The sequence below is a fragment of the Narcine bancroftii genome, chromosome 2 (assembly GCF_036971445.1).
Source record: "Narcine bancroftii isolate sNarBan1 chromosome 2, sNarBan1.hap1, whole genome shotgun sequence".
Taxonomy (NCBI): Eukaryota; Metazoa; Chordata; class Chondrichthyes; order Torpediniformes; family Narcinidae; genus Narcine; species Narcine bancroftii.
In genome coordinates, this window is record NC_091470.1 from 145,561,930 (window position 1) to 145,587,865 (window position 25,936).

Genomic DNA, 25,936 nt, shown 5'->3' on the forward strand with positions numbered 1-25,936 from the left:
GTTTTATTACATGATAATAAAAGAATTGTGAAAAGTACAACGTATTTTCAGAGCCTTAAAGCTGGTTAGTCTTCTGTGACAGCAAACTGCATCCTAATGTCGAACCCTGCACTCTACTAGATTGAAAAAATACACTTCTGAACAGATGAGAAATTGTGACTGAGCGTTTTGATTTTGTTTCCATCCAGATCATTTGGAAGCATGTTACGGCACTGTGGTAATTAAAGAAATGTGAGGTAAGCTGTTTCATTGTATGATAAAGGTGATTTTAAATCCTGACCTGAAGAATGATTTATTTAGTATATTTTGCTATGAAAACTGTCCTGTTGGGGAAACTTTTCTGGCTGTTGCACTTAATGTCAGATGACTTCTCTATCATGTTGTACAAAGATGGATTGGGATGCAAGTTGCAAAAAAAAAATTGCAGCCTAACTATTTTTGTGAATGCATTGCAATTTTTAAAAAAAAAAATTGAAGAATCAAAATTCCAGAATTTTGTAAGTGATGGCATGAGATAGTGAACATTCCATTTCTCATCAAATTTTCATGGATTCTGTACCTCCAGACTGGGAGGACCGATGTAACCCCACTTTGCAAGGGAGGGAAATTTTAGTTTTATGTCTGTAAAGAGGGATGTAATTTCAAAATGGCTGAAGATTGAGCTGAGTTTGCATAGATAGTTGAAATACGTCAAATTTGTTTAAATCAGCATGAATTTTGTCTCTGCTTCAAATAGATTTTGGAAATCCAAATGCATCACAACAAATTACCATTAAGATCCTTCTTGGTGTTGGTCAACGAAGAGCATACGAGGAAGGGATGGGTGATATATTTTGATGGAATGAGAAGTGGGTGTTGGACAAGGCAAAGTCCGAGTAAATGGGTCTGTCACGTGGGTAGCCTGTGACTAGAATAGTACTGCAGGAATCTGTGTAGAGCCCCAGCTGTTCATGATTTCTATCAACAATTTGACATTTTGTCTCCTTTGCGCTTCATTTCCAAATTTGCTGCAGATGGTAAACTAGGTGGGATTGCCGGCAGGGAGGATGAGAAGAGGCTTCAAAGTACTATCGGCAGTGAATGGCCAGAAGCAAAACTGAAAGCACACAGCAAGTTTAAATTATCCACATTGCACAAAAGAAAACCAGTGTTTGTGAACACTGAGCGATCAGGTTTTATGATTCAAGGGGACTGGGGTTGCTTGTAAATCCGCATGGATGTGCAGGTAGTGATCATGAAAGCCTTTGAAAATGAGATTTAAGTAACAGAATATTTTGTCGGGTCTCTGAGACGACACTATTCATGCAGTTTTAATCTCCTTGTCTAACAATAGACTTGTCATGTGGAGTGCAATGAGGATTCACTTCTGGAAATGGCTATGAGGAGAATTTGAGTAAACAACGTTAATTCTTGTGTTCCGGATGAGATCTGATTGAAACTTGAATCCTTGAACCGTTTAAAAGGGAGGAAGCTCTCTTGGCTGAGGAGTCTCTGAATTGGGAAACTCCTGACCTCAGAATGAGAGAAGATGGGAAGTTATTTGGAACAAATTTGAGAAATGTGTGTATTTGTGGAATTATGTACCTGGAGGATGTGTGGGTGCAGTTTTGAGTTCATTCAAAATGGATGTCAGTAGATTTCAGAACTTTGTGAGTTGAGGGAGATGGCACAAGGAAAAAAGTGAGATTGGAAGCAGGTGTTATCAATTGCAATTTCTTAAACAGGATGAGGGGATTGAAGGGCATGATGTGTGGATAAAATTTTCAGCCATCTGTGAAAAGAAACAAGAGAAGAATTGCCAAAGCCTTCCTCTTTTTGGTGCCAGAGGTGTGGTTTGGTAAACTGCTGGTATGGTGTCAGTCCCCTCGAAGGAATTCAGACGTTCTAATAACAAGTCAGTTAGTCTGACCGCATCACTGGTTTCTTTTTTTAAATTGAACGTAGAAACAACATTCTTTGGGACGCAAGGTTCTGAGTAATTGGCATCTGAGGCATGTTACCCACTGACTTTTGTTACGAATTTGACGTAGTTCACCAGAAGGTTCATTAGGAGAGGGGGATAATGAAGGCTCATGGAATCCCATATTAAAAATGGCAGATTAGGCTCAAATTTGGCACAATGGGAGATGATGAATTTTTTTCCCCCGCAATTGAAGACAAAATCTGCCTGGCCCCTGGGTTAGTTTGGAGATGTATTTTATTTTCTCTCAAATGCTTCTCTCTCAGAGAATTACCCAACCTTTTTTAACTTTAATGATTATCTTAACAGTTCTGTTTATGCTTTGGATTAGCAAGTTTTGTCTGACAGTTCACTTTAGAACTTGTCTAATAGTCAATTTCTGAGGAATGAATATTTGACGTGTCCTTTTAATTTGATTCTATGCTTCAGGAAGTAAAGCTGAATATCCACCATCAACTGGTATCTTTTTACCAACCTGTGAGTTTGATCTGTGGCCAAGAAAATTGGAAGAGTTGGTGAAAGGAGGTTTGGTGGTTGGACTTTGCATTTTTTTCCACTCTGAATTGAACAATGGGGCAAAGAGTTGCTGTTGGACTCAAAACTGTGGATGTGAGAGATCCCTACAGACCTCTTCGACACGAACAACAGGGGCTTGATTATTGTAAGCCAGCTCGACTCGACATGTTACTGGATATGCCGCCTGTTTCCGGCGAGGTCCAGCTTTTGCACTCGTGGAACAATGATGATCGATCTCTGAATGTATTTGTAAAAGAAGATGATAAGTTGATATTTCATCGGCATCCAGTGGCACAGAGTACCGATGGCATCAGAGGTAAAATTGGATACACCAAAGGACTACATGTGTGGGAAATTACTTGGGCTATGAGACAGCGGGGGACACATGCAGTGGTTGGCGTTGCTACAATCGATGCTCCTTTGCACTCTGTAGGATACACAGCACTTGTTGGAAGTAATGGTGAATCCTGGGGTTGGGATCTTGGACGTAACAAACTATACTTTGATGGCAAAAATCAGCCAAGCCAGACTTATCCAGCTTTTTTGGAACCTCATGAGACTTTTATTGTGCCAGATGCATTCCTGGTAGTTTTGGATATGGACGAAGGAACTCTGAGTTATATGGTGAATGGACATTATCTGGGTGTAGCATATAGAGGACTCAAAGGGAAAAAGCTTTACCCTGTTGTTAGTGCTGTCTGGGGCCACTGTGAAATCCAACTGCGCTACATCAATGGACTTGAGCGTAAGTAAGCTCTCACTCTTTATGACTGAATCCATGTTTACAGCTTGACTAACTTGAGACAAGTTTTAAATCCAACTCCTTAAAATGTTCTGCCTACTTCACAAATCTTGGTTTCTTCAAATTGGTATGAAGAAGACCATCTTAATAAAATTCAGTTTCATGATGTACTGGCTATTTGCGGGGGGGAAATCCCAATTAAGTGCATGATAAACTAGACTGGGTGTTCAATCAGGTTTTGAAATTACTCCACTTCCTTTATTGTCCTTGGGCGATCTTGATAGAACTTCACACACGAGTTGGCCATCTTGCGGTTATTTCATTGGGAAGCCAAGTATGCTTTGGTTCAGTTACAAAAAGAATGTTTCTCTAAGTGTTTTGAAATCCGTACCCAATACTTTGGGAAAGTGCTTGGACAATATGTGATACTTCCAAGTACCTTTTTGCAGAATGATCTCCATTCACATGGACACAGTGATATTTAACAAAAATACGGCGTACTCAGGGAGGTGGAGTCAATTTAGATGGGTGGAATTTGAAGATTATTTGCCTGCAGTCCTTTCATACTCATTGGCGTACAGAGTGACCTGATTCTGTGGTAGCAACATTCTTCCAGTACCTTGCAGAAATAACATTTGTCACCATTATGTCAATAATGTGCACAAATCTATTGATGGTTGTAATGTAGAATGAAGGCTGAGAGCACATTTGGAGCAATTGCATATTTCTGTGGGGGTTTTTTTCTTTTCTGGTTTCTTCTGCACATTTTGTCAAAAGCCAAAGTGCTTTAAGGATGGGAGGTGTTCAAACTGACACTGATCGTGCTGCACACCCAGCTGCTTGAATAAGGAATAATAGAGATAGTACAGCTCATCAATGAGCAACTCGTCAACAAATCTCCAGTACAATTAAAAGCACCATGCTGGAGAAACTTAGCTGGTCCTTCGTGTAACAACAAGAAATTCTATAACCAATATTTCGGGCTTGAGCCCTTCAAGGTGGAAATGTAGGCAGACGTGCTTTGGGTGCCTGTCTATATTTTTGAAATGCAATGAGGAAGGGCTCAAACCTGAAATGTTGGTTATATATATTTAGCTTTGTTACATAAAGGACTGTGTTTAACCTGCTGAGTTTCTCCAGCATGGTGCTTTTACTTCCAACCATGCTGTCGCTCCAGTATAATTAAACAATTTCTAATTGCCAAGTCACAAGGAATGCAAGAGGAGATCAGATAGGTTCATATCCGTTCATAAACACTTTCCCCACAATTTCCTCCTTTTTGGGGAGGCAGGGGAAGAGGACAAATTTGAAAAGAATTAGTTTTATAATTAGGCATAAATGGGAATCTTGCATGTGCTGACTCAGCAAGAGGTGGACGGAATGTCATTTGGGGCATGACAAATGTTGAGGTGAGCGGAGGTTTTCCAAACACAGCAAGAGGTGGACGGAATGTCATTTGGGGCATGACAAATGTTGAGGTGAGCGGAGGTTTTCCAAACACAGCAAGAGGTGGACGGAATGTCATTTGGGGCATGTCAAATGTTGAGGTGAGCGGAGGTTTTCCAAACACAGCAAGAAGTGGACGGAATGTCATTTGGGGCATGACAAATGTTGAGGTGAGCGGAGGTTTTCCAAACACAGCAAGAGGTGGACGGAATGTCATTTGGGGCATGACAAATGTTGAGGTGAGCGGAGGTTTTCCAAACACAGCAAGAGGTGGACGGAATGTCATTTGGGGCATGTCAAATGTTGAGGTGAGCGGAGGTTTTCCAAACACAGCAAGAGGTGGACGGAATGTCATTTGGGGCATGACAAATGTTGAGGTGAGCGGAGGTTTTCCAAACACAGCAAGAGGTGGACGGAATGTCATTTGGGGCATGACAAATGTTGAGGTGAGCGGAGGTTTTCCAAACACAGCAAGAGGTGGACGGAATGTCATTTGGGGCATGACAAATGTTGAGGTGAGCGGAGGTTTTCCAAACACAGCAAGAGGTGGACGGAATGTCATTTGGGGCATGACAAATGTTGAGGTGAGCGGAGGTTTTCCAAACACAGCAAGAGGTGGACGGAATGTCATTTGGGGCATGACAAATGTTGAGGTGAGCGGAGGTTTTCCAAACACAGCAAGAGGTGGACGGAATGTCATTTGGGGCATGACAAATGTTGAGGTGAGCGGAGGTTTTCCAAACACAGCAAGAGGTGGACAGAATGTCATTTGGGGCATGACAAATATTGAGGTGAGCGGAGGTTTTCAAACACAGCAAGAGGTGGACGGAATGTCATTTGGGGCATGACAAATGTTGAGGTGAGCGGAGGTTTTCCAAACACAGCAAGAGGTGGACGGAATGTCATTTGGGGCATGACAAATGTTGAGGTGAGGGGAGGTTTTCCAAACACAGCAAGAGGTGGACGGAATGTCATTTGGGGCATGACAAATGTTGAGGTGAGCGGAGGTTTTCCAAACACAGCAAGAGGTGGACGGAATGTCATTTGGGGCATGACAAATGTTGAGGTGAGCGGAGGTTTTCCAAACACAGCAAGAGGTGGACGGAATGTCATTTGGGGCATGACAAATGTTGAGGTGAGCGGAGGTTTTCCAAACACAGCAAGAGGTGGACAGAATGTCATTTGGGGCATGACAAATGTTGAGGTGAGCGGAGGTTTTCCAAACACAGCAAGAGGTGGACGGAATGTCATTTGGGGCATGACAAATGTTGAGGTGAGCGGAGGTTTTCCAAACACAGCAAGAGGTGGACGGAATGTCATTTGGGGCATGACAAATATTGAGGTGAGCGGAGGTTTTCCAAACACAGCAAGAGGTGGATGGAATGTCATTTGGGGCATGACAAATGTTGAGGTGAGCGGAGGTTTTCCAAACACAGCAAGAGGTGGACGGAATGTCATTTGGGGCATGACAAATGTTGAGGTGAGCGGAGGTTTTCCAAACACAGCAAGAGGTGGACGGAATGTCATTTGGGGCATGACAAATGTTGAGGTGAGCGGAGGTTTTCCAAACACAGCAAGAGGTGGACGGAATGTCATTTGGGGCATGACAAATGTTGAGGTGAGCGGAGGTTTTCCAAACACAGCAAGAGGTGGACGGAATGTCATTTGGGGCATGACAAATGTTGAGGTGAGCGGAGGTTTTCCAAACACAGCAAGAGGTGGACGGAATGTTATTTGGGGCATGACAAATGTTGAGGTGAGCGGAGGTTTTCCAAACACAGCAAGAGGTGGACGGAATGTCATTTGGGGCATGACAAATGTTGAGGTGAGCGGAGGTTTTCCAAACACAGCAAGAGGTGGACGGAATGTCATTTGGGGCATGACAAATGTTGAGGTGAGCGGAGGTTTTCCAAACACAGCAAGAGGTGGACGGAATGTCATTTGGGGCATGACAAATGTTGAGGTGAGCGGAGGTTTTCCAAACACAGCAAGAGGTGGACGGAATGTCATTTGGGGCATGACAAATGTTGAGGTGAGCGGAGGTTTTCCAAACACAGCAAGAGGTGGACGGAATGTCATTTGGGGCATGACAAATGTTGAGGTGAGCGGAGGTTTTCCAAACACAGCAAGAGGTGGACGGAATGTCATTTGGGGCATGACAAATGTTGAGGTGAGCGGAGGTTTTCCAAACACAGCAAGAGGTGGACGGAATGTCATTTGGGGCATGACAAATGTTGAGGTGAGCGGAGGTTTTCCAAACACAGCAAGAGGTGGACGGAATGTCATTTGGGGCATGACAAATGTTGAGGTGAGCGGAGGTTTTTCAAACACAGCAAGAGGTGGACAGAATGTCATTTGGGGCATGACAAATGTTGAGGTGAGCGGAGGTTTTCCAAACACAGCAAGAGGTGGACAGAATGTCATTTGGGGCATGACAAATGTTGAGGTGAGCGGAGGTTTTCCAAACACAGCAAGAGGTGGACGGAATGTCATTTGGGGCATGACAAATGTTGAGGTGAGCGGAGGTTTTCCAAACACAGCAAGAGGTGGACGGAATGTCATTTGGGGCATGACAAATGTTGAGGTGAGCGGAGGTTTTCCAAACACAGCAAGAGGTGGACGGAATGTCATTTGGGGCATGACAAATGTTGAGGTGAGCGGAGGTTTTCCAAACACAGCAAGAGGTGGACGGAATGTCATTTGGGGCATGACAAATGTTGAGGTGAGCGGAGGTTTTCCAAACACAGCAAGAGGTGGACGGAATGTCATTTGGGGCATGACAAATGTTGAGGTGAGCGGAGGTTTTCCAAACACAGCAAGAGGTGGACGGAATGTCATTTGGGGCATGACAAATGTTGAGGTGAGCGGAGGTTTTCCAAGTGCTGGGTTAAAGAATACGGATTACTGAGAGTGAGGTTTAAGCAGCGAATGGGTTCAGACTAAAGTAGTGTTGCTCATTTCCTACATGAAAATGGTGCATTTTTCGTGTGTCTGTTCATCTTTGCCAAGTGGCAGACCATTTGTAAGCAGCATGGGTGAGGGTTGCCAGCAGTGGAATCGGTGTGTGTTAGGGTTGGTTCCGTGGTTTGAAAGTAATGGTTTGGGTCTTGTCTGCCCTTTGTTGGGGAGCAGGTTGTTGGGAGTCGTGCTCATTGAGAGACACGAGTCCAGACTCGTGACCCAGCTGGATGCCATAAGTTTTGGATGAGAAAAATCTTCAAACTTTTTCAAAGAATGCTTACAACCTCCAAACTGTCATTACATTTTTTAAAAAACTTGGTTTGGGCTGTCTTCCACAGTCAAATACTTTAATTTCCCCTCAAACATTCTTAAGCGTTTTTGATGCATAAATTGCCCCTGGAGTAGTGTGGATTTTTGGTTCCGGAAATTATCTTCCTTTCTGAACTCACTTTAAATATATGAAATTTTAAAAAAAATTGTACCCTGGGTTGATTTAACATCAGTCAAATAGCTCTTAAGATTTTATTTATGGTCCCTTGCCATTTTTTTTTGCATCCTCTCCAGTAGATTAAAAAAAAATTAGTCTATTCATATGAAGAGGTTTGGAGTCCAGTATGAACTTGACCCACAACTGGTAACTTGCCTTGGAGCTCATTTGGCATTGGTTCTGAATAAATCTGACATGACAATAGCCTATTTGTTAACCATTCAGGAAGTCTTTGTTGGGAAGCTTATTGATCTCCAAGTCTTTGAAGTGGGGTTGTTGAAAACTAGCTTCCTCCACCTGATCACAGATCAAGTCCGTTGGAAAAACGGAGTGGAAAAGCTGTGAAATAAGGCGTGATTGAAAACTGTTTGTCCGGCCTAAGTGGGCCAGTACTTTGGATTGTAGATGGTGCATGATTTAGCTTGTTGGTTGACCAAGTATGAGGAAAAGTGCTTGCAATGATAACCAAATGCTGTCCTGTTGGTTGCTTTTTGGGGTAATAGCCTGTCAATCTTGATAATAATTGGAATCTGAGTATTTTGTGAAAAGCTTTCCCAGAGACTGCATGACTCAAAGAGAGGGCACAATAAATTGTTTAGTTCCTGTTTTTGCATTTTTTTTAAAACAGGAACAATTCAGTTGATCTTTTTTTTCCCGGGTTGGTGAAGATGTGGGCCCGACTCCTCACCTTCCCCAGTAACTGCCAACAGAATTGCAGTAGCTTTTGTGCCAAAACTTGCAACTTCCTGATTTCACAACTTGAATTGCTTAAACAGATGACGTGGACTTAACTTTTTGAAGTGTCATTGTCGTAATTTTAGGAGATGCTGGGAGGTGCAGGATTGAGCTTGGCAGCGATGAAGTCACAGCAGGTCAGGACTGCATGATATTCAGAGACTGTGCTCTCGTGCAATTGGTTGAAATTGGGTCAGTGGAAATGTTGGACCACCTTAAAAAGCATTAAGATTAGCAAGTTCTTAGTGCCAGGTGTGATATACGCCAGGAAGGAAGAGATGGCTGGAGTGTTAGCTACGATCTTTGAGTCAGCCTTGGTTGCAAGGGAGGTGCCAGAGGATTGGAGAAAGGCAGATGTGGTCTCCTGGTTTTAAAAAAAAAAAGATAATGGGGAGCATCTTGGGAATTATTGACAGGTGAATCTTGGGTCATTGGTGTACAAACTATTGGAAAGGACACATGAGGATTGGATCTATGAGCATTTAGAGAGGTGGATTCTATTCCAAGTGTAGTAAGCATTGCTTTGAGGGGAAGGTTGTGTCTCATGAGCCCAATTTTTTTTTGAGTAGAAAACAAAATAAGTTGATTAAGGAGGGGAGGTAGATTTAGTCGACGTGGATTTTGGTAAGGCATTTGACAAGATCCTCCAGAAAGTCATGAGACATGGGATCCATGAAACCTTGACTGTAGATTTTTTTTTAAATTGGCTTGCAGGGAGAAAGCAGAGAGTAGTCGTGGAAGTTAAGTATTCTGCCTGGAGGTCAGTGACTAGTGGTGTTCCCCAAGGATCTCTTCTGGGACCCCCTGCTCTTTGTGATCTCCGGAAATTGCCAAGATGAAAAGGCAGAAGGATAAGTTGGTCAGTTGGAGGAGTTATAGATGCTGCTGAAGGTTGTTGCAGGTGACATAGACCAGATGTAGAGTTGGGCAGAAAAGTGGCAGATGGAGTTCAATCTGGATAAGGGTGTGGAAGAATAAACCAGAAGGCTGACAACAGGATCAATGGTTGGTTACTTATGAGTGTGGATGAACAGGGGAACCTTGGGGTCCAAATCCAGACAACTCTCAAGGCTGCTTCGCAGGTTGCTAGGATAATTAAGAAGTCCAATGGGATGCTGAGCCTTATAAATTGGGGAATTGAATTCAAAAGAGGTCATGTTGCAACTCAACAAAAGCCTGGTGAGACCACACTTGGTAACTCTTCAAATCTCTGGTGAGTATTGTGTTCAGTGCTGGTCACCTCATTATAGCAAGGATGTGGAAACTGCAGAGTGCACAGAGGAGATTTACCAAAATGTTACCTGGATTGGAAAATTAGCCTTTTGAGGGAAGGTTAGCACCATTTGGCCTTTCTTGTTGGAGCGAAGAAGGATGAGAGGAAACTTAATAGAAGTCTTAATTCTGAGAGGCATAGATAAGATGGACAGCCAGAGTCTTTCCCTAAGGCAGGAATGGAAACACCAGAGGACATCTGTACAAAGTTAAGGGAGAAAAGTTTAGGAGTGACATCAGCGGTAAGTTTTCTTTTAAAAATGAGTTGTAGGTGCCTGGAGTGGAGTGGTAATGGAGGCTGAAACATTCGGGGCATTTAAGAAACTCCTGGATCGACACAGGGATAAAATGAAAATAGAGCATTATGAGGTAGTAAGGGTTTAGAGTTTTTGGTAGGAAAATATTGGCCAAAGGACCTGTACTGTGCTGTTGTGTTCTCTGGTGTCTTTGGTGTTTTCCTGTGTATGTCACACATGTGGACATGCTACAGAAGGCCAATGGCAACTCGTAAACTCGTTGGAACTAGGTATTTTAACAGAGGGAGTAAGATTACCATCACCTACCACTGAACACTTTCAATGTTCAGTTGAAACAAAAAATGTAATCCCCTCTTTTAATTTGTTGGGTCCAGGCCATGCAAAAAATAGCAATAAATTCTAAATTTGTGTAGTTTGTTTCAAAAGCAATAGTGATTTCCATAATTAGAGCTATTCCCTTTTAGCCCCTCCCGAGCTTCTTCAACCCCTTTCATTTCCATGATCGGGCAGCACGGTTACTGCAATACTGTTACAGCACCAGCAAACCGGGGTTCGAATCTGGTGCTGACTGTACGTCCTCCCTGTGTCTGCGTGGTGCTCAGGTTTCCTCCCACCTTTCCAAAGCAGACCAGGTTGTAGGTCATTTGGGTGTAATTGGGTAGCACAGACTTTTACTGTGCTGTTTGTCGAAAAGTAAATATTGCCCCTGTCAGCTTTGGTCAAAGACTCTTGAGAAGGTCTCCATTTCTTGGGATTTAACATGACACTTAGTCCCTCCACCCGCTCATTGTTTGCTCACAGGGAGACGGTGTGAGATTTTTAAGGTACTCTGGTAGACACTCTGCTTTCCCCAACGAAAAGTCACCTTACTTAGTGGTTTATCATTAAAAACCAAAGGATTTTTATCGGACAAGGAAGGTTACAGGATTGCTTCAACCCTAAAACATAAAATTTATGGGTAAATTAAATTCAGAATTTGGAATCTGAACTTGGGAGAGACCATCAGCAAGTATTGTCTTGGCATGGCAATTTGGTGGAATTGAGTGATTTGTTTTTAAATCCATCAAATTAAGTTGTTAAATGCTGGATCTGAGTTGCCAAGGATCTCTGTTTCTGCTCACTATTGAGGTTCCTTGTCTCAACTTGTTCTAAGACAAATCGGAGATGGGTGCTAATTAGTTTTTCGATGTCACAGGAGGCTGCCTAAGTTCATTTAAAAAGGTAGAAAGTAGGGCATGTAAAATTTACACCAGCAGAATGATTGCAAGATCAAGTACGGTTAAATGGTTGGCCTGAGATTTTGATACAATAACAGATTTGTAAATATCAGGCAAAGATGTTGGTCAAACTTGGGGACATCCTCCCCTTCTGAAATAAATGACTGTGAAAATATTTGTGCTTTGTCACAACACAACAGTTATATGTGCACTAGAATGACCAATTGTTGTTGATTACATTCATCTCTCTCGTCAATTTTACGTGAAGATTAGAATTGAAAAATGAACTAGATTGTAAAGAGATTTTAAGCATGGGGACTTCAGTGCCTTCTGTTGCACCCGCTGTTGACTATGATTGACGTTTGGAAGATTATGTTCTTGTTCATCAAGACATTTTTTAAAATCTTTTAAAATGTAAATTCTGACATACAGCACAGTTACAGGCCCTTTCGGCCCATGAGCCTGTGCCATCCAATTAACCTACAACCCCTGTATGTTTTGAAAGGTGGGAGGAAACTAGAACGCCTGAAAGAAATCCATGCAGACCCGGGAAGAATGTGCAAACTGGTTGAAGTCAGCACCGGATTTGAACAGCGTTGTGCTAATCTTGTTGCCCTTTTTTCCAGAAAAATTAAGCAGTTTGGAGCTTGAAGAATCTGAGGGAGAGAGTAATTGGATGAAGACTATATAGTACAGTGTCTAAAGATGACTGTTGATTGGATCTATGCATAGATGCTTTCCACATAAAACACATTTGATTCAGCGCCTCTAACGTGTTGCTTCAAAGATTGAACACGAAATATTATGGTAGATGAGTGACCAAAAAAAAATGCTTAAAAATTTTATTTTGGGCAAAGAAAGGTGGAGAGAACTCTTTGTCTCAGATGAGAGCTCCAGACCACAAGGTGTGAAACAAGAGGTCCTTTGACAGTGAAAATTAGCAATGCTTTTAAGATTCTTCATAAAAGGTGTAAAGGAGGATTGGCCATATGTTTTTTTTTAATAATTAATTGTGCAGATCTGCTTGAGTCTCAAGACTGCTTGCACAGATCTCCACCAACACTCAGCCCATGTTTCACGTCATGGTGGTACGACTGTGCTACTCACCCCACCTCCTTCAGGTTCAGAAGTTGGCTCGCGATTTACCCCTGCATAGAAACATAGTGCGATCTGCATATTTGGTTGTGAGCAGAAAAGGTAAATTTGGTTTTTTTTAAACTTGTAGGTAATTATGTGTGTTCTAAGCACTAAAAAAAAACCCTAAAAACTGCAGATGCTGGAATCTTGAGCAAACAAGAAGCTGGAGGGACTGAATGGGTCAGCCAGCATCCATTGAGAGAAATGGTCAGTCAACCTTTTGGTCCAGACTTTTTATTGAGAAGAGGTAAAATGTAGTTTGCAGTCAGTGACACTGAGTTTAGCTACTGCTTAGCAAAACGAGCAGTATTGTTAGTCAGATGGCACACATGAAAGTCTGGTTCTCTCCCGCACACTCCAGTTGTTGGGGATAAAATGATGAAGTAAATGTTTAAAAATGCCAGGATACAAATATTTGCCTGGAGATGGAATAAGTTCAATGAAGGGGAACAATAGAAAACAAACTGATGGGGTGGGGGCATTTAATTCCCAGCATTTCTGCATTTTCATTTGTGACTGACTCATAGAGTGTGATTGTGAGGCACAGAAGTTGGCAAAAAAAACATTCTTCTGTCTAGACATAGTAAACCAGTGCAAATGATTATCTACTTCCCCCACAAGATGCACTCCAATGCAAGACTGTGGGTGACTTTTTGAAAGATCTGAAGTTGTTTTGAAGCCTGAAGATTTGTTGGAACAATCCTGTGTAGGTGGACTTTGGTGCACGATATTAAAATGTTCCCTGTGGCTTGTGAAGTTTATCAAATGAGTCCACTGTAAAATTAGTGTTCACTTTTGTTTGGCTTGTCTTGTTGAAATTATATGATGATTTTCCAGTGTTGGTGGCAATTTGAAAGAAATTTTCAGGGCAGGACATGAGAGGAAGGATCCCATTTACATGCACTTTAATTTTTTTGATCCATTTAGTCTCCACAGTTGGCAACAAGTTGTTGTTACCTTATGTTTTGGGGAGGAGCAATTTGCAAGATGCTTTTGCAGAGCCAGTGACCTGGGTTTAAATCTGACGCAGTCTCTCAGGAATTTCTACACTGTCCCTGTGTCTGCGTGGGTTTTCCCTGGGTGCTCCAGTTTCCACCAACCATATAGGAGTTGCAGATTAATTTGTGTGTAATGGGAGGGTTCAAATGGCCAGAATCTGCTTCAACCTGTGCTGGAAATTTTTTTTTAAATATTGCTGTTCTGAATGTTCATTGGACCAGGGAGAATACTGCTGAACCTAATGGCACCAGCAGGACCTCATTGTAGCAGCAAGAACAATATGGAATTTTGGTACATGTGGCAAAATTCTCCAATGAGAAATGCTTCAGTTTTGCAAATTTGCTTGTAGATCCTGCAAAAGGAGCACCTGAAAGTTGTTGGTCTCCCTTCCTGACAGTCCCTTGATGTGGGTGTCTGTAGACTCTGCCCAGGTGAGGCAGGAGCTTTTTGACAGGTTAGGCATCCAGTCGAGGGAGGATTATGTCATGTGCTCCTTTATTCTGGGCTATTCCTAATATGACTGGATGTTCTGCACTGCTCCTCCTCTGTTGGTCATTCCATTGAGAAATCTTATTCAGAATCACGTTTTGCTCTCTTTGTACTTCGGTGTGTCTGTAAATTGAGTGGGCCATTTCGTTTTATCTGCTTACCTATTGCATCCAGGAGAATTGGATCTTCAGGAATTGATTCAAGTGACCATTAGTCATTGTGGGGTTGAACCAAATCTGAAGATGCTGGGGTCAGGTGCACTGTAAAAGTACTGGTGAAAACTCAGAAGGTCATGCAACACATCCGTAGGAAGTTGAGGGGAAGCAACTATTTGGTCTGGGCTCTTCGTCAGGTCAATAGTACCAATAATTTGCAAATCTAAATAACTTGGGGGCAAAGGACTGATTCCACAGAACAGAAACGGGCCTATCTTGTCCATGCCAACTGTTATTTTGCTGAGTCCCATTGACCTCCACAGGACCAGAGCCCTTTCATCCATGCACCTATCCAGTCTTTTCTTTGTCAAAAATGAACCTGCATCCATTACTTCTACTGGCAGCTTGAGTTGAAGAAGTTCCCCTCGTGTTCTCCTTAAACATTTCACTGTTCACCCTTAACCCATGTTCTCTCGTTCCTGTCTCGCCCATCCTCAGTAGAAAAATCCTGCTTGCATTCCCCGAGATTTACCCTCAGAATTTTGTAAACTGTCAGATCGCCCCTCATTCTTTGATCCTGCAGGGACTTGCCTACTAGACTTTTTGCTGTAACTCATCTTCTCAACAATAACCTTTTTGTCCAATTCAGAATTTATTGTCCTGAATGTTACGAAATGAGTTTTGTGGCAGCATCACAGTGTAAACATTCATCTCAAACACCTTGCAAAAAAAAAATGAATAAAAATAATGCACGAAAAGTCAAAGCTAGGCAGTTTCTTGATTTAATTGGTTCTTCAGGAATCTGATGGCAGTGGGGAAGAAGTTGCGCCTTGTGGCGCTGAGTGCTCGACTTTAGGCTCCTCTACCATTTTCCTGATGGTAGCAGAATGAAGAGGACACATTCTGGGTGGTGGGGGTCCTTGAGGATAGAGGCTGCTTTCTTAAGAAACTGCCTCTTGGAGATGTCCTCGCTGGAGTGAAGTCTGGTGCCCATGATGTCGCATCGCAGGCAGAGTGAACAGCCCTCTGAAGTTTTTCTTGTCTTGAGTGTTGACATCTCTGGACCAGATAGTGATGCAACCAATCAGAATGCTGGTTAGACACAGTGCCGAAAGAGCTTGCATCATTTGAAATGGCACCTTAAATTTGTAACATCTTGTCAGTTCCACTTTGTTCATTTTCTCTCCGATTTGGTTCAATTTCAATGTTAAATTTAACTTTCTAATTAAATTTAGACATCCAGCACTGTAACAAACCCTTTCGGCCCACAAGCCCTTGCTGCCAGGGGTCCAGGACCAGGGGGGGTGAGACTGGTCTGGTGTGCATCAAGGTTTAGGTTCGAAACCAGGTGTCAAGAATGTGGTTGGGAGTTTCATGGCCAGACCAGGATTTAGAATACTTGCATCTTTCCTGCTCCCTTTCAAATCCATTGGGTTCACTGAAAAGTTTATTGTATACCTGCCTAACATGTAAAATCAATGATGAGATAAATAGAATGACATCCAATGGCCCAGAAGTCTTGCTCAACTAGCATCTAAACTATCACTTTATGGAGTTTTGTTGTACCTGTGCACTCTGGGTTACACTGCAGAATTACTTTGCAGATTTGAAGTGGCTGATTTTTTTTCAAGTGAAAGGCTTTCAATGTTCAATTTTAAAGCCACAAAGAAAAACAAAGTTTGGCTATTATCTTCAAGTGAAGTTTTGTCTGAGTATGTCAGGCAGGTTTTCTTGGCCATGTACAGTGTGTCCTGCAGAGGAGGGACTGGACAAGTGATGGAATGCTCAGTTTCTCCAAGGCGTGTTGTCAGATTGGCGTATGCTCTAAAACAGCAATTCAATCCTCAGAGGCCAGTAGTCGCTCGATGCCAAAATACACTGGTTTAGTTTGTTCCATGAATGCTCCTGCAGATTCTTGGGTTGTGCAAACTCCCTGAACTGCTGCATTTAGTACAAGAATTTCCAGAATCTGTCACACAAATATGTCTCGAAATACTCGAGGAATAAATGGAGGGCTGTCCTCTGTTCAACAGCTTGAACAGGTAGTTCTGTTGTTCATGAAACTGCAGTGCACTGTCAGCTGCTTTGCTCCTGTGTTGTTGAAACCAGGCAGTGCCAGATTTCCAGGGCTGATAACCAAGACTCAAGCCCTGAAGCAGCTGATGGGAGTTGACCTGTTTTCTTTTTGGAGATGCAGCATGGTAACAAGACTTTAGAGCCTGCAAAGCCCAATTACACCCATGTGGCCAATCCACCTACCCACCCTGAAAGCATTCTGTTATTCTCAATGGTTTTGTGTGTACCAAACCTTTCAGTGAGTTATTGCACTTTCTTCTGTTTGCTGTCAACAAATTAATTATTATATCATGTTTGCTCTGCGTGCAAGTGAGGTCTGAAGATCAGCTGCCTTGGAGCCTGATCGTCTGCTCTACTTTGCCACGTTACTGTGACTTCCCTGTGCAGGCAGGCATAGGTGACTTGAAGAGAAGGATAAGACAGGAAAAATTCTTGCATGTCCGTGGCCACTGGTAACTGTTGGAGGTGGGGTTTTATTTGAAGTTTTTAAAAACTGACAATTCCATTGGGCAAGGATGCTGATGCTTCCTGATCCCAAACTGATTGTCCAGAATATGCTTGTGGGTCTTTGGCTTCTTGGACAGAACCTTTCTATAGCAGCAAAGCAGTGGGAATTATGGACCTGGGAATTATGGACCAGGTAATCCTAACATCTTCCAAGGTTTTTAATCACGAAGAGGAGAAAACATTCTGAAATGTCCTTACTCTCACTTATAACCACTTACAGCACAGAACAGGCCAGTTCGGCCCGACTGGTCCATGCCGTAGCAAATCCCCACCCTCCTAGTCCCACTGACCAGCACCCGGTCCATACCCCTCTAGTCCCCTCTTATCCATGTAACGATCCAGTCTTTCCTTAAATGTAACCAATAATCCCGCCTCGACCACGTCTGCCAGAAGCTCATTCCACATCCCCACCACCCTCTGCGTAAAGAAATTTCCCCTCATGTTCCCCTTATAATTTTCCCCCTTCAATCTTAAACCATGTCCTCTAGTTTGAATCTCCCCCTTTCTTAATTGAAAAAGCCTATCCACATTTACTCTGTCTGTCCCTTTTAAAATTTTAAACACCTCTATCAAGTCCCCTCTCAATCTTCTATGCTCCAGAGAAAAAAGCCCCAGCCTGCACAACCTTTCCCTGTAACTCAGACCCTGAAATCCTGTCAACATTCTCGTGAACCTTCTCTGCACTCTCTCTATTTTTTTTTATATATATACAACCCACTTAAGTGTCCTGAATTCCTCAATTATGGGGCACTGTCAATATGTTTCTAAATGATGGTTGCAAATTTATGACTTCAACTTTTTAGTGAGTCTTGCACAATATGATCTGGGTTCCTTATTTTGAGGCGTTGAGTGCAGTTGCTGGGATTATAGAAGGCACATTGGTTGCTTGGGGTAGGAGAAGGCAGGAGAGAATTGAATTTTTCCTTTTGCCACTTTTGGATGCTAGTGGAGACCTGGGCTTCATCAGTCGAGCGCAAATAACATTCCCAAGTCATGTTGATTTAGTCAGTTTGGTTGCTCCAAAGTGGGCTCGATCAGAAGTTTGGTGTTGGTAAAGTCAAAGGAAGATGAACATTGAAGATTATTTTTGTGTAACTTCACTTCAAAAGACCCAAATCAGCTTCCACAGCTCCTTTCTCCATCCTTCTTAGCCAGTGATGTCAAACTCGTTTAATATTCTCCCTTGTATGATCAACGTCTGCCCTCCACTTGAAGTGGTAAAATTTATCCGTACCTGGATAAATTGTGCAGCTTTGCCACTTCCTCTGAATTGGGTTGATTGGAAACAATCTGCCCAACCTCGTGTTGAGCGACCTAACATGTTTGCTTCCATTCAGCCTCACCTGACAAGTTCTTCCAGCCATTTTGTTTTTGGCTCAAGATTCCTGCATCTGCAGGATCTCAACTTCATCTGTCAGCTCTTTTTTAAGTAATTAACCTTGCACTCAATTGCCTCAAATCCAAGCTCTGTCAGCCTGATCGCTTTCCGTTTCTCAGATGGCCATCATCTACAATATTTTGTTGCTACACCCCAGCATTTCAATCGGTTGAACTGAAGAGACTGCATCTAATGGGTGGACATTCATTGACTTTCTTTGTTTTTGGTTTTGCGATTATTTTAAGGCTTGTTCTCATGACATAAAATTATGGCTGAATGCAATCATTTCAATTTCTGGAGCTACTAAACTCCTGCTTTTTTTTTAAAGTATTGATGTAATTTATCAGGGTTGGAGTAATCTGAAAATGAGCCGCACCTCCTTTTTAAAGATAAAAACAAATGCTGAGTCAGAGTATTTGTATGAAGAATTTGTGAGTGTTTTAGGGTGATGATGTATCATCAAAAAATCTGGTTTTCTGCATTTATACATTTAATCCATTTTCTCCAAACTATTGCTCCAAAAATAATCACAAATGAAATGTTTTTGGCATTGCACTAAAATTATATTGAGATACATAAAATTTGAGACCCAGACAAAATGAGAGAGACCAAATTCCTTTCGAGAATCCTTACCATTCTTGACCTTTTTTTAGCTATGGCCCCCTTGGGTCTCTGCTCAGTTAAATTTTTCCCTTTCCCGTGAAACCAAAGTTTCTTCTATACTTGTCTTTTGTTGACAACAAGAAAATATTTGTTGCGTGAGGTGAAAGGAAACGTCGACTTTTAACGGTAAATTTGCTGTGGCCTCCATGGGACCATTGGGTCCCCATTGAGAAGTACTGGGATTAAATTCTTCAGTATTTGAGACCATTTATTTTTGAATGGTCTTGGCTTCCTCAAGATGATTGATCTGAAAGTCCACCTCAAAGCTCATCATATTTTCAGGATATGCACTTGAAAAGCAGAAATTTGGAAGGTTTTGGGAAGCAAGTTGACTTTGAAGCCTATTTATGACATGCATCAAAATAGACTGAACGGAAACCTTGTACGATAAAGTCTGTGTTATTTGCAATATGATTACTTTCAGATAGTTTGCGATCATGACATAAATGTTGTTAATAAAGTTGTTGTTTGCTGCCTACCCCCACAAATATAACTCAACCAGCAGATTGTTGCTCTGGCCATAGTTAATGAACAATGCCATTTAAATGTAACACGCTTTGTTCTCTTTTCAGCGGAGCCACTGCCATTGATGGATCTGTGTCGGCGTTCAGTACGGGTTGCTCTTGGCAAGGATCGCTTGAATGAAATCCAGTCACTACCACTACCATCATCCCTGAAGAGCTACCTTATGTACCAATGACAGAGTAAGAAAAGGATTGAAACCCTAAGAGACATTTGTACATGGACGGTTAATCCATTTATCTTCCATCCATGTGGTGGGCATTATTTTCAAGCTCTGGTTTTGTATTCCCTGAAACTTGGCAATTTGTTTTCAGCCAGTTATACTTGGGGTCCACAGATTTTACAAGTTATGAGATTTATTTTTTCAGTGGGGAAAACCTTACCATGATTCTTGTTTGAAATTGAATATCAACCAAATCCTCAAAGATGTTTTTATTTTACAATTTTGAAGGCAGCTTTCTTTTTAAAAATTAGTATAATCAACATTTCAGTTTGTCAAAATAGAAATTTATCCTAGGCTTTCTGCCATGTGTTGCTACTTTCCAAAAAAAAAGGCATAAAAATGCATTTCTTCAAAACCTGCTCGACATCTTTTAGGAGAAATGTCTTTTAGGGCAGCTGTTCTCTACCTTTTTGGGCTCTGGCCCATTTGGGACTTTGTTTAAAGTTTATGGGCCCCCCCCCCCCCCTTCCCTGTGAAGATTGGTTTCTTCCTTACTTTTCTCCTACCGACAGTGCAAAGTATTTGTTAAAAGAAATCAAGGCTTGTACTTCAAGGTGTTGCAGCTTTCGGTGGGCGGGGTTGCGGTGTGGAGCTCCCATTGAGAAAGGCTGCATTAGAGTATTTTGGGGTGGTGGAAGTGGGTTTGGGGTAATTTGCATTGAGTGCTGAAGACGTGGGGTAGAATTCAGTCCATTTGTGCTGGTGTATTCCAGCCAAAGAAAACTTGATCCTGGTCTGAATTCCTTGTTCTCCTGAAAAATAAAAACAATCAAACCTTAACATTAAATTGTCCTAGTCTAACTTTGTGATCAGTCTGGGTTCATTGCTACATCTTTTGAATTGACCTAATGCCCCTTTATTCGCTGCTGGAGTGCACTCACGTGTCAAATTGTGAATGAGAGGAATGTGGTTTCTGAATACCAAAATCTGAATCACAAAGACTTTCTTTTACAAGCTGTACTGGTGGAAAACTCTCTCCTAATAGTTACACTTTGCAGTTAACTACATAAATGGTTAGTTTTCGGGGATATATTTGCCTGGTCCACAGGTGATCCAGTGCCTATTGGTTTTGATGTGCAATATGTGGATAAAATGGTTGTTTTTTTAAAATTATCATTAAATAAAATTTACATTCTCAGTTGGCTACTGTTTACTTTTGAGAGTATTTAAAATTGGTTGCAACTTGCCTGAGAAATATCACTGCTTTGACCCAAAGTGACTGCTCTTTCTTGTACAGACAATGTATTTGAGGGTGGTCATTCTCACTTCATCTTTGCACTCTGCTTCCTGGATATGTAATTGTTCCACTGCAGTTTTCTTGTTTCAGTTCAGCAGCTGGGATCCTCACCAAGAATGCTGTTGACATGGTGTAAAATGAGTCCAATGTACAAAAGGACAGATGTGTTCTGTGGGGTGCCTTGTCGTGAATTGGAAGCTATTTTGTGAACTTTTGAAAGAGAGAAACCCTATGTATCAAGTACAATGTGGATTTATTTTGAAATCAGTTAACCAATTGACATAAAGTATAAGTCCAAAAATCAGGACTGATGGGGGATTGGGTCGGTTCGGATTTTCCAAATTCTTGGGTGGTACTTTTAAAATTCAAATTTAAGGAGAATAAACAGGTACATTTTGATAATTTATTAACACGACAATTTTTCATATAAAATACAAAGTACCAACAAATAACATTTTTTCTTATATTTCCGTAATTTCTGCATGATCACTTGTTGCCTCTGTGGCACTTACTCATGCACGTACACAAAAGCCGAGAGTTTTCGAGAAGTCGGGATACTGGGTGGTTCGGGTTTCAGCCGTGAGTTTTCGAGGAGTCTGGATTCTTGGATGATCTGGATTTTTGGACTTTTACTACATTTTGAATCTGCTTCGAATGGAGAAATGCTGTAGGGTGACCCACAAAAATTACATCTGGCGTGTTCACAAGTTGCCTGTGTAGTATATCTATGCAAAATGTGTATTTAAATTGGTCGATTTGAGGCTCATCTGAAGCTTCCATTTGCTGTGTGAAGGTGAGTGGTGGCATAATATGGCTGTACTTGAATAGTGACTCTAGTCATTGCTGAAGCTGTTCAGACTGAACTGTGGAATATGATGTTAACTGTCAGTTCTGCACCTGTTAACTGGATGATCAAGGGTGTCATTTGCATGCAAGTAGTTCCTTTTGATAAGGAGGGTTGGTTTTTGTCACTCATCTTCGTGCGGGCAAGTAAACATCAGCCAAACACTTGCGACCGCCCCCCCCCACCCCGGCTTCTCTGAAGTTTGAGCTTTCCTGAAAGGAGTATTATTTTAACCAGAGCCAACACTGTTCGTAGTTTGGCTGTTTTACAAGAAAATTGAAATGTCCACAGCAAACACGAACTGGTGAATGAGCTGCAGTCTGACTCTGCCTGAAGAGCTGGAGCAGTCAATGAAGCTTTCACCATCGCCCCTTTTCAAAAACTCTTCTCTGATTTCTTGAACATCAAGATTGCTCCAACAATTGACATCTTTTAAACTCTGGGCTGGGGATCTTGGGCATGTGAAAAGCAACATTTTTATGCTCTTGTAGATGGTTTCAAATATAATTGCAATATTCATTCATCTACACATGGTTTAAATCCTGTCATCCTTTGAATATTGTGCAAACTGAAGTAATCTGTTCAGTCAACAAGTCCTCACTCGCCATGGGAAGCAATGTTATTTCATAAACTTAACGGATTGACTGATCTCAATATTTTCAACATTGCAATCTTGTCTGATTTTTAAAAAATAAAATCTTTATCCTTTATGCTGTAGATACTGTATACAACCATTTTAATGAAGTCTATTTAGATTGGAAAATGTGTAAATGCAGGTAATGATAAATCTAAAGGTTCTTAGAGTAGCATGGTCCAGGGAGTTTCCTTCATTGTCATGCAATAACACAGAACTTATTATTACATGAAATTGTCTTCTGCCTGCTGTAAGGCAGACAAATTGTTACCATTAGTGTCGCTGTGACAGAAAGAGAAGTCCAAAGAATCCCTTCAGAGTCGCTGAGTAACCGTGGATTTCCCTCCAAAGCTCCCTCAATCTCTGAAGCTGCACAGACTGCTCTTCAATCAAACCTCCAACACAATCAGGAAGCCTTCAGCACCCAAGGCCCTTCTTGCCCTCAACACTCTCTCGAGTCCTAGTTCCCATTTGATTCTGTGATGTTTGAGAAGCATTAAAGTGAACATGGCAAATATAGAGTCTGATTTTTTTTTTGTTTAATTACTGGATTTGCTAGTTTTTTTTTCGCCCCTGCCCCTCACCCCCATTTAATTTCCCAAAGAGCTTCACAATTGTCATGAACGATTTATTATTTTGTGGCAGTATTCATATAAATCGCCTTACAAACATTTTTTTCTAAAGCACATGAAAAGTCAAAGTAAGGCAGTGTCTTTGGTTCACTGATTGTTCAGGAATCTGATGGCAGCGGGGAAGAAGCTGTCCTTGTGCTGCTGAGTACTCGTCTAAAGGCTCCTGTACCTTTTCCCCCCCGATGTTAGCAGAGTGAAGAGGGCTTGGTGGTAGGGTCCCTTGAGGATAGAGGCTGCTTCCTTAAGACACTGCCTTTTGTTGATGTCCTCGATGGAGTGCAGTCTGATGCCCATGATTTTTTTTCTTGTCCTCTGTGTTGGGACCTTCATATTAGACAGTGATGCAACCAGCAAGAATGCTCTCCATGGTGCACCTGCAGAGGTCTTCAGTGACATATCGAAACTTCTCAAACACCGCACAAAGTATAGCCGCTGGTGCATCAACGTGGAGATGTTGATACCCAGGAATTTGAAGTTCTTGACCCTTCAATGAGAACTGGTTAGTGTTCTGATTTCTTCCTTCTGAACTCCACAAATCATCTCCTTTGTTTTGCTAATGTTGAGTGCAAGTCCTTCTGGACTATTGAGCCCTCGATGAGGACTGGTTCATGTTCTTCTGACTTGAAACCATAAGAGCACAGAAAATAGGCCATTTGACCCTGCTCATCCATGCTGAAATATCATTCTACTAGTCCTATCAACTTGCACCCAGTCTGTGTATCTATCCAATTTATTCTTAAAACTCATGAATGAGCCTGCATTTACAATGTCAGATGGCAGCTCATTCCACACATCCATCACTTTAAGTGATAAAATTTCCCTAAAACCTTTCTGCCTTTCAACCTAAAGCCATGTAATCTTGTATTTATATCTCCTAATCTGTGGAAAGAGACTATTTGCATTAACTCTGTCGAAATTCTTCATAATTTTGTAAACCTCTAATCAAATATCCCTTCATTCTTCTACACTCCAAGGAATGAAGACTTATTAAATCTTTCCCTTCCACTCAACTCCTGAAGATTTGGCAACATCCTAGTAAATTTTTCTGCTGTCTTTCAATCTACTGATATCCTTCCTGCAGTTAGGTGTCCAGAACTGCAAATAATACTCCAAATGTGGCCTCACCACTATCTTAGACCATCTCACTATAACATCCCAACTCCTATGCATTCTCAGTACTTGGATTTATGAAGACTAAGATGCCAAAAGCTTCCTGTCCACCTGACGCCACTTTCAGGGGATTATTTATCTGTATTCCCAGATCCCTTTGCTTCTCTGCACTCCTCAGTGCCCAACCATTTACTGTGTATGTCCTATCTGTTTATCCTTCCAAAATACAACACTTGTCTGCATTAAATTCCATCTGCCATTTTCTGTCCCATTTTTCCAGTTGGTCCAGATCTCTCTACAAGCTTTGAAGCCTCCATCACTGTCGACAACGCCTCCAATCTTAGTGTTAATCAGCAAAGTTGCTGATCATCCAGATCAACAAACAACACTGGTCCCAGCACAGAATCTTGAAGCACACCACTAATCACAGGCATCCAGTCTCAGAAGCAATCATCCACTTCTCCCAAACAACCAATTTCAAATCCAATTTACAACCTCTCGATCGATGCCTTGTGTCTGACCTTTCTGAACTAACCTCCCATGTGGAACCTTGTCCATGTAGACAAACATTCACAGCCACCTCCATCTACTTTCTTGGTAACTTTCTCAAAAAGCTCAGTAAGATTTTATCAAACATGACCTACCACACAGAAACCCATGCTGACTACCCTTAATCAGCCCTTAACTGTCCAAATACTTAATATGTCCAATCTTCCTCCTCAAATCCACAACCAACACCTTTGCTGACATGAGCGCAAGGTTGTGGTTGTGACATCATTCAATGATCTACCTTCCTCCTGTATTCCTCTTCATCCCCGTTTGGTGATTCTGACAACTGTGGTGTCATCGGCAAATAGGAGTGGTGTTGGTGCTGTTTTCTTCACTCCAGGTGCCCACAGCCTATTCTGCCAACAGTTCAATAGGCTTGAATGAGTCCCCAATGCAGGGCCAGATTTTGGCAGCAAAATTTTAATTGCTGGCTTCTACTGAAAAGCTCCGAGACCTCTCTCAAAGTGTTTGGCATTCGCTAAACCATTCCAATTTTGTTTGTGATATGCATGGTTGGTTTGCAGCCATCAGTGGTGCGATAGTTTATGGGCAATGTTTTAATGTACGCATTAATACCAAGGGCAATATTTCTCCATTCACAATTGAATGATAATTGTTTGATAGCCCATTGGCATAAACCATGAAGTAGAATTGGTCAATGTCCTGGAGTGGGATTTAAGCATCAGCCATTAAGTGTGGAAAAACACAAAAAATGCAAGTGCTGGAATCCTCAGCAAACAATGAGGTCAGGAACCTCCACTGAGAGAATCAGCCAGTGCAAGTTTTGAACCAGAGCCCTTTATTGAGACTGTTCCGCTGTTTTCTCCAGCATTTCATTCCAACTCTGTCAAATGTACAGGAGTTGTTAGAAGCCAATCTAACATTAAGGTGCTGAATCAGGGTCACTTGCTGTGGGATAGATTGGGGCAAGAGAATTTTGGGTGAACTCCAGTTGAAATAATGTGTTGAAGATGAGGCCAGCAGAAGAAATTAAGTTAATGACTGGAATAGAGATGAAGGCTTCAGTGCCAATGGACTCAGGCAACTGTGTAGATCCTGATATTATAGAGGTCGAAGTACTCGAGATGGCAGAGGTCGACAGCATCGAGTCCACGCTGCTGAAGATCCAGCTGCGCTGGATGGGTCACGTCTCCAGAATGGAGGACCATCGCCTTCCCAAGATCGTGT

The 25,936-nt window shown here is 41.9% G+C and overlaps 1 protein-coding gene across 6 annotated transcripts in view; it reads left to right on the top strand.

The window, feature by feature from the left end:
• spsb1 (splA/ryanodine receptor domain and SOCS box containing 1) overlaps positions 1 to 20,880 on the top strand; it is a 60,355-nt gene extending 39,475 nt beyond the window's left edge. For all 6 annotated transcript variants that reach the window (XM_069918406.1, XM_069918407.1, XM_069918411.1 and 3 more), the window contains 3 exons: positions 189 to 236; positions 2,390 to 3,221; positions 19,570 to 20,880. In XM_069918406.1, coding sequence (XP_069774507.1) covers positions 2,531 to 3,221; positions 19,570 to 19,697 — 819 coding nt within the window. In that variant the 5' untranslated portion in view covers positions 189 to 236; positions 2,390 to 2,530 and the 3' untranslated portion in view covers positions 19,698 to 20,880. The remainder of the gene's footprint in view (positions 1 to 188; positions 237 to 2,389; positions 3,222 to 19,569) is intronic.
• The last annotated feature ends 5,056 nt before the right edge of the window (positions 20,881 to 25,936 follow it).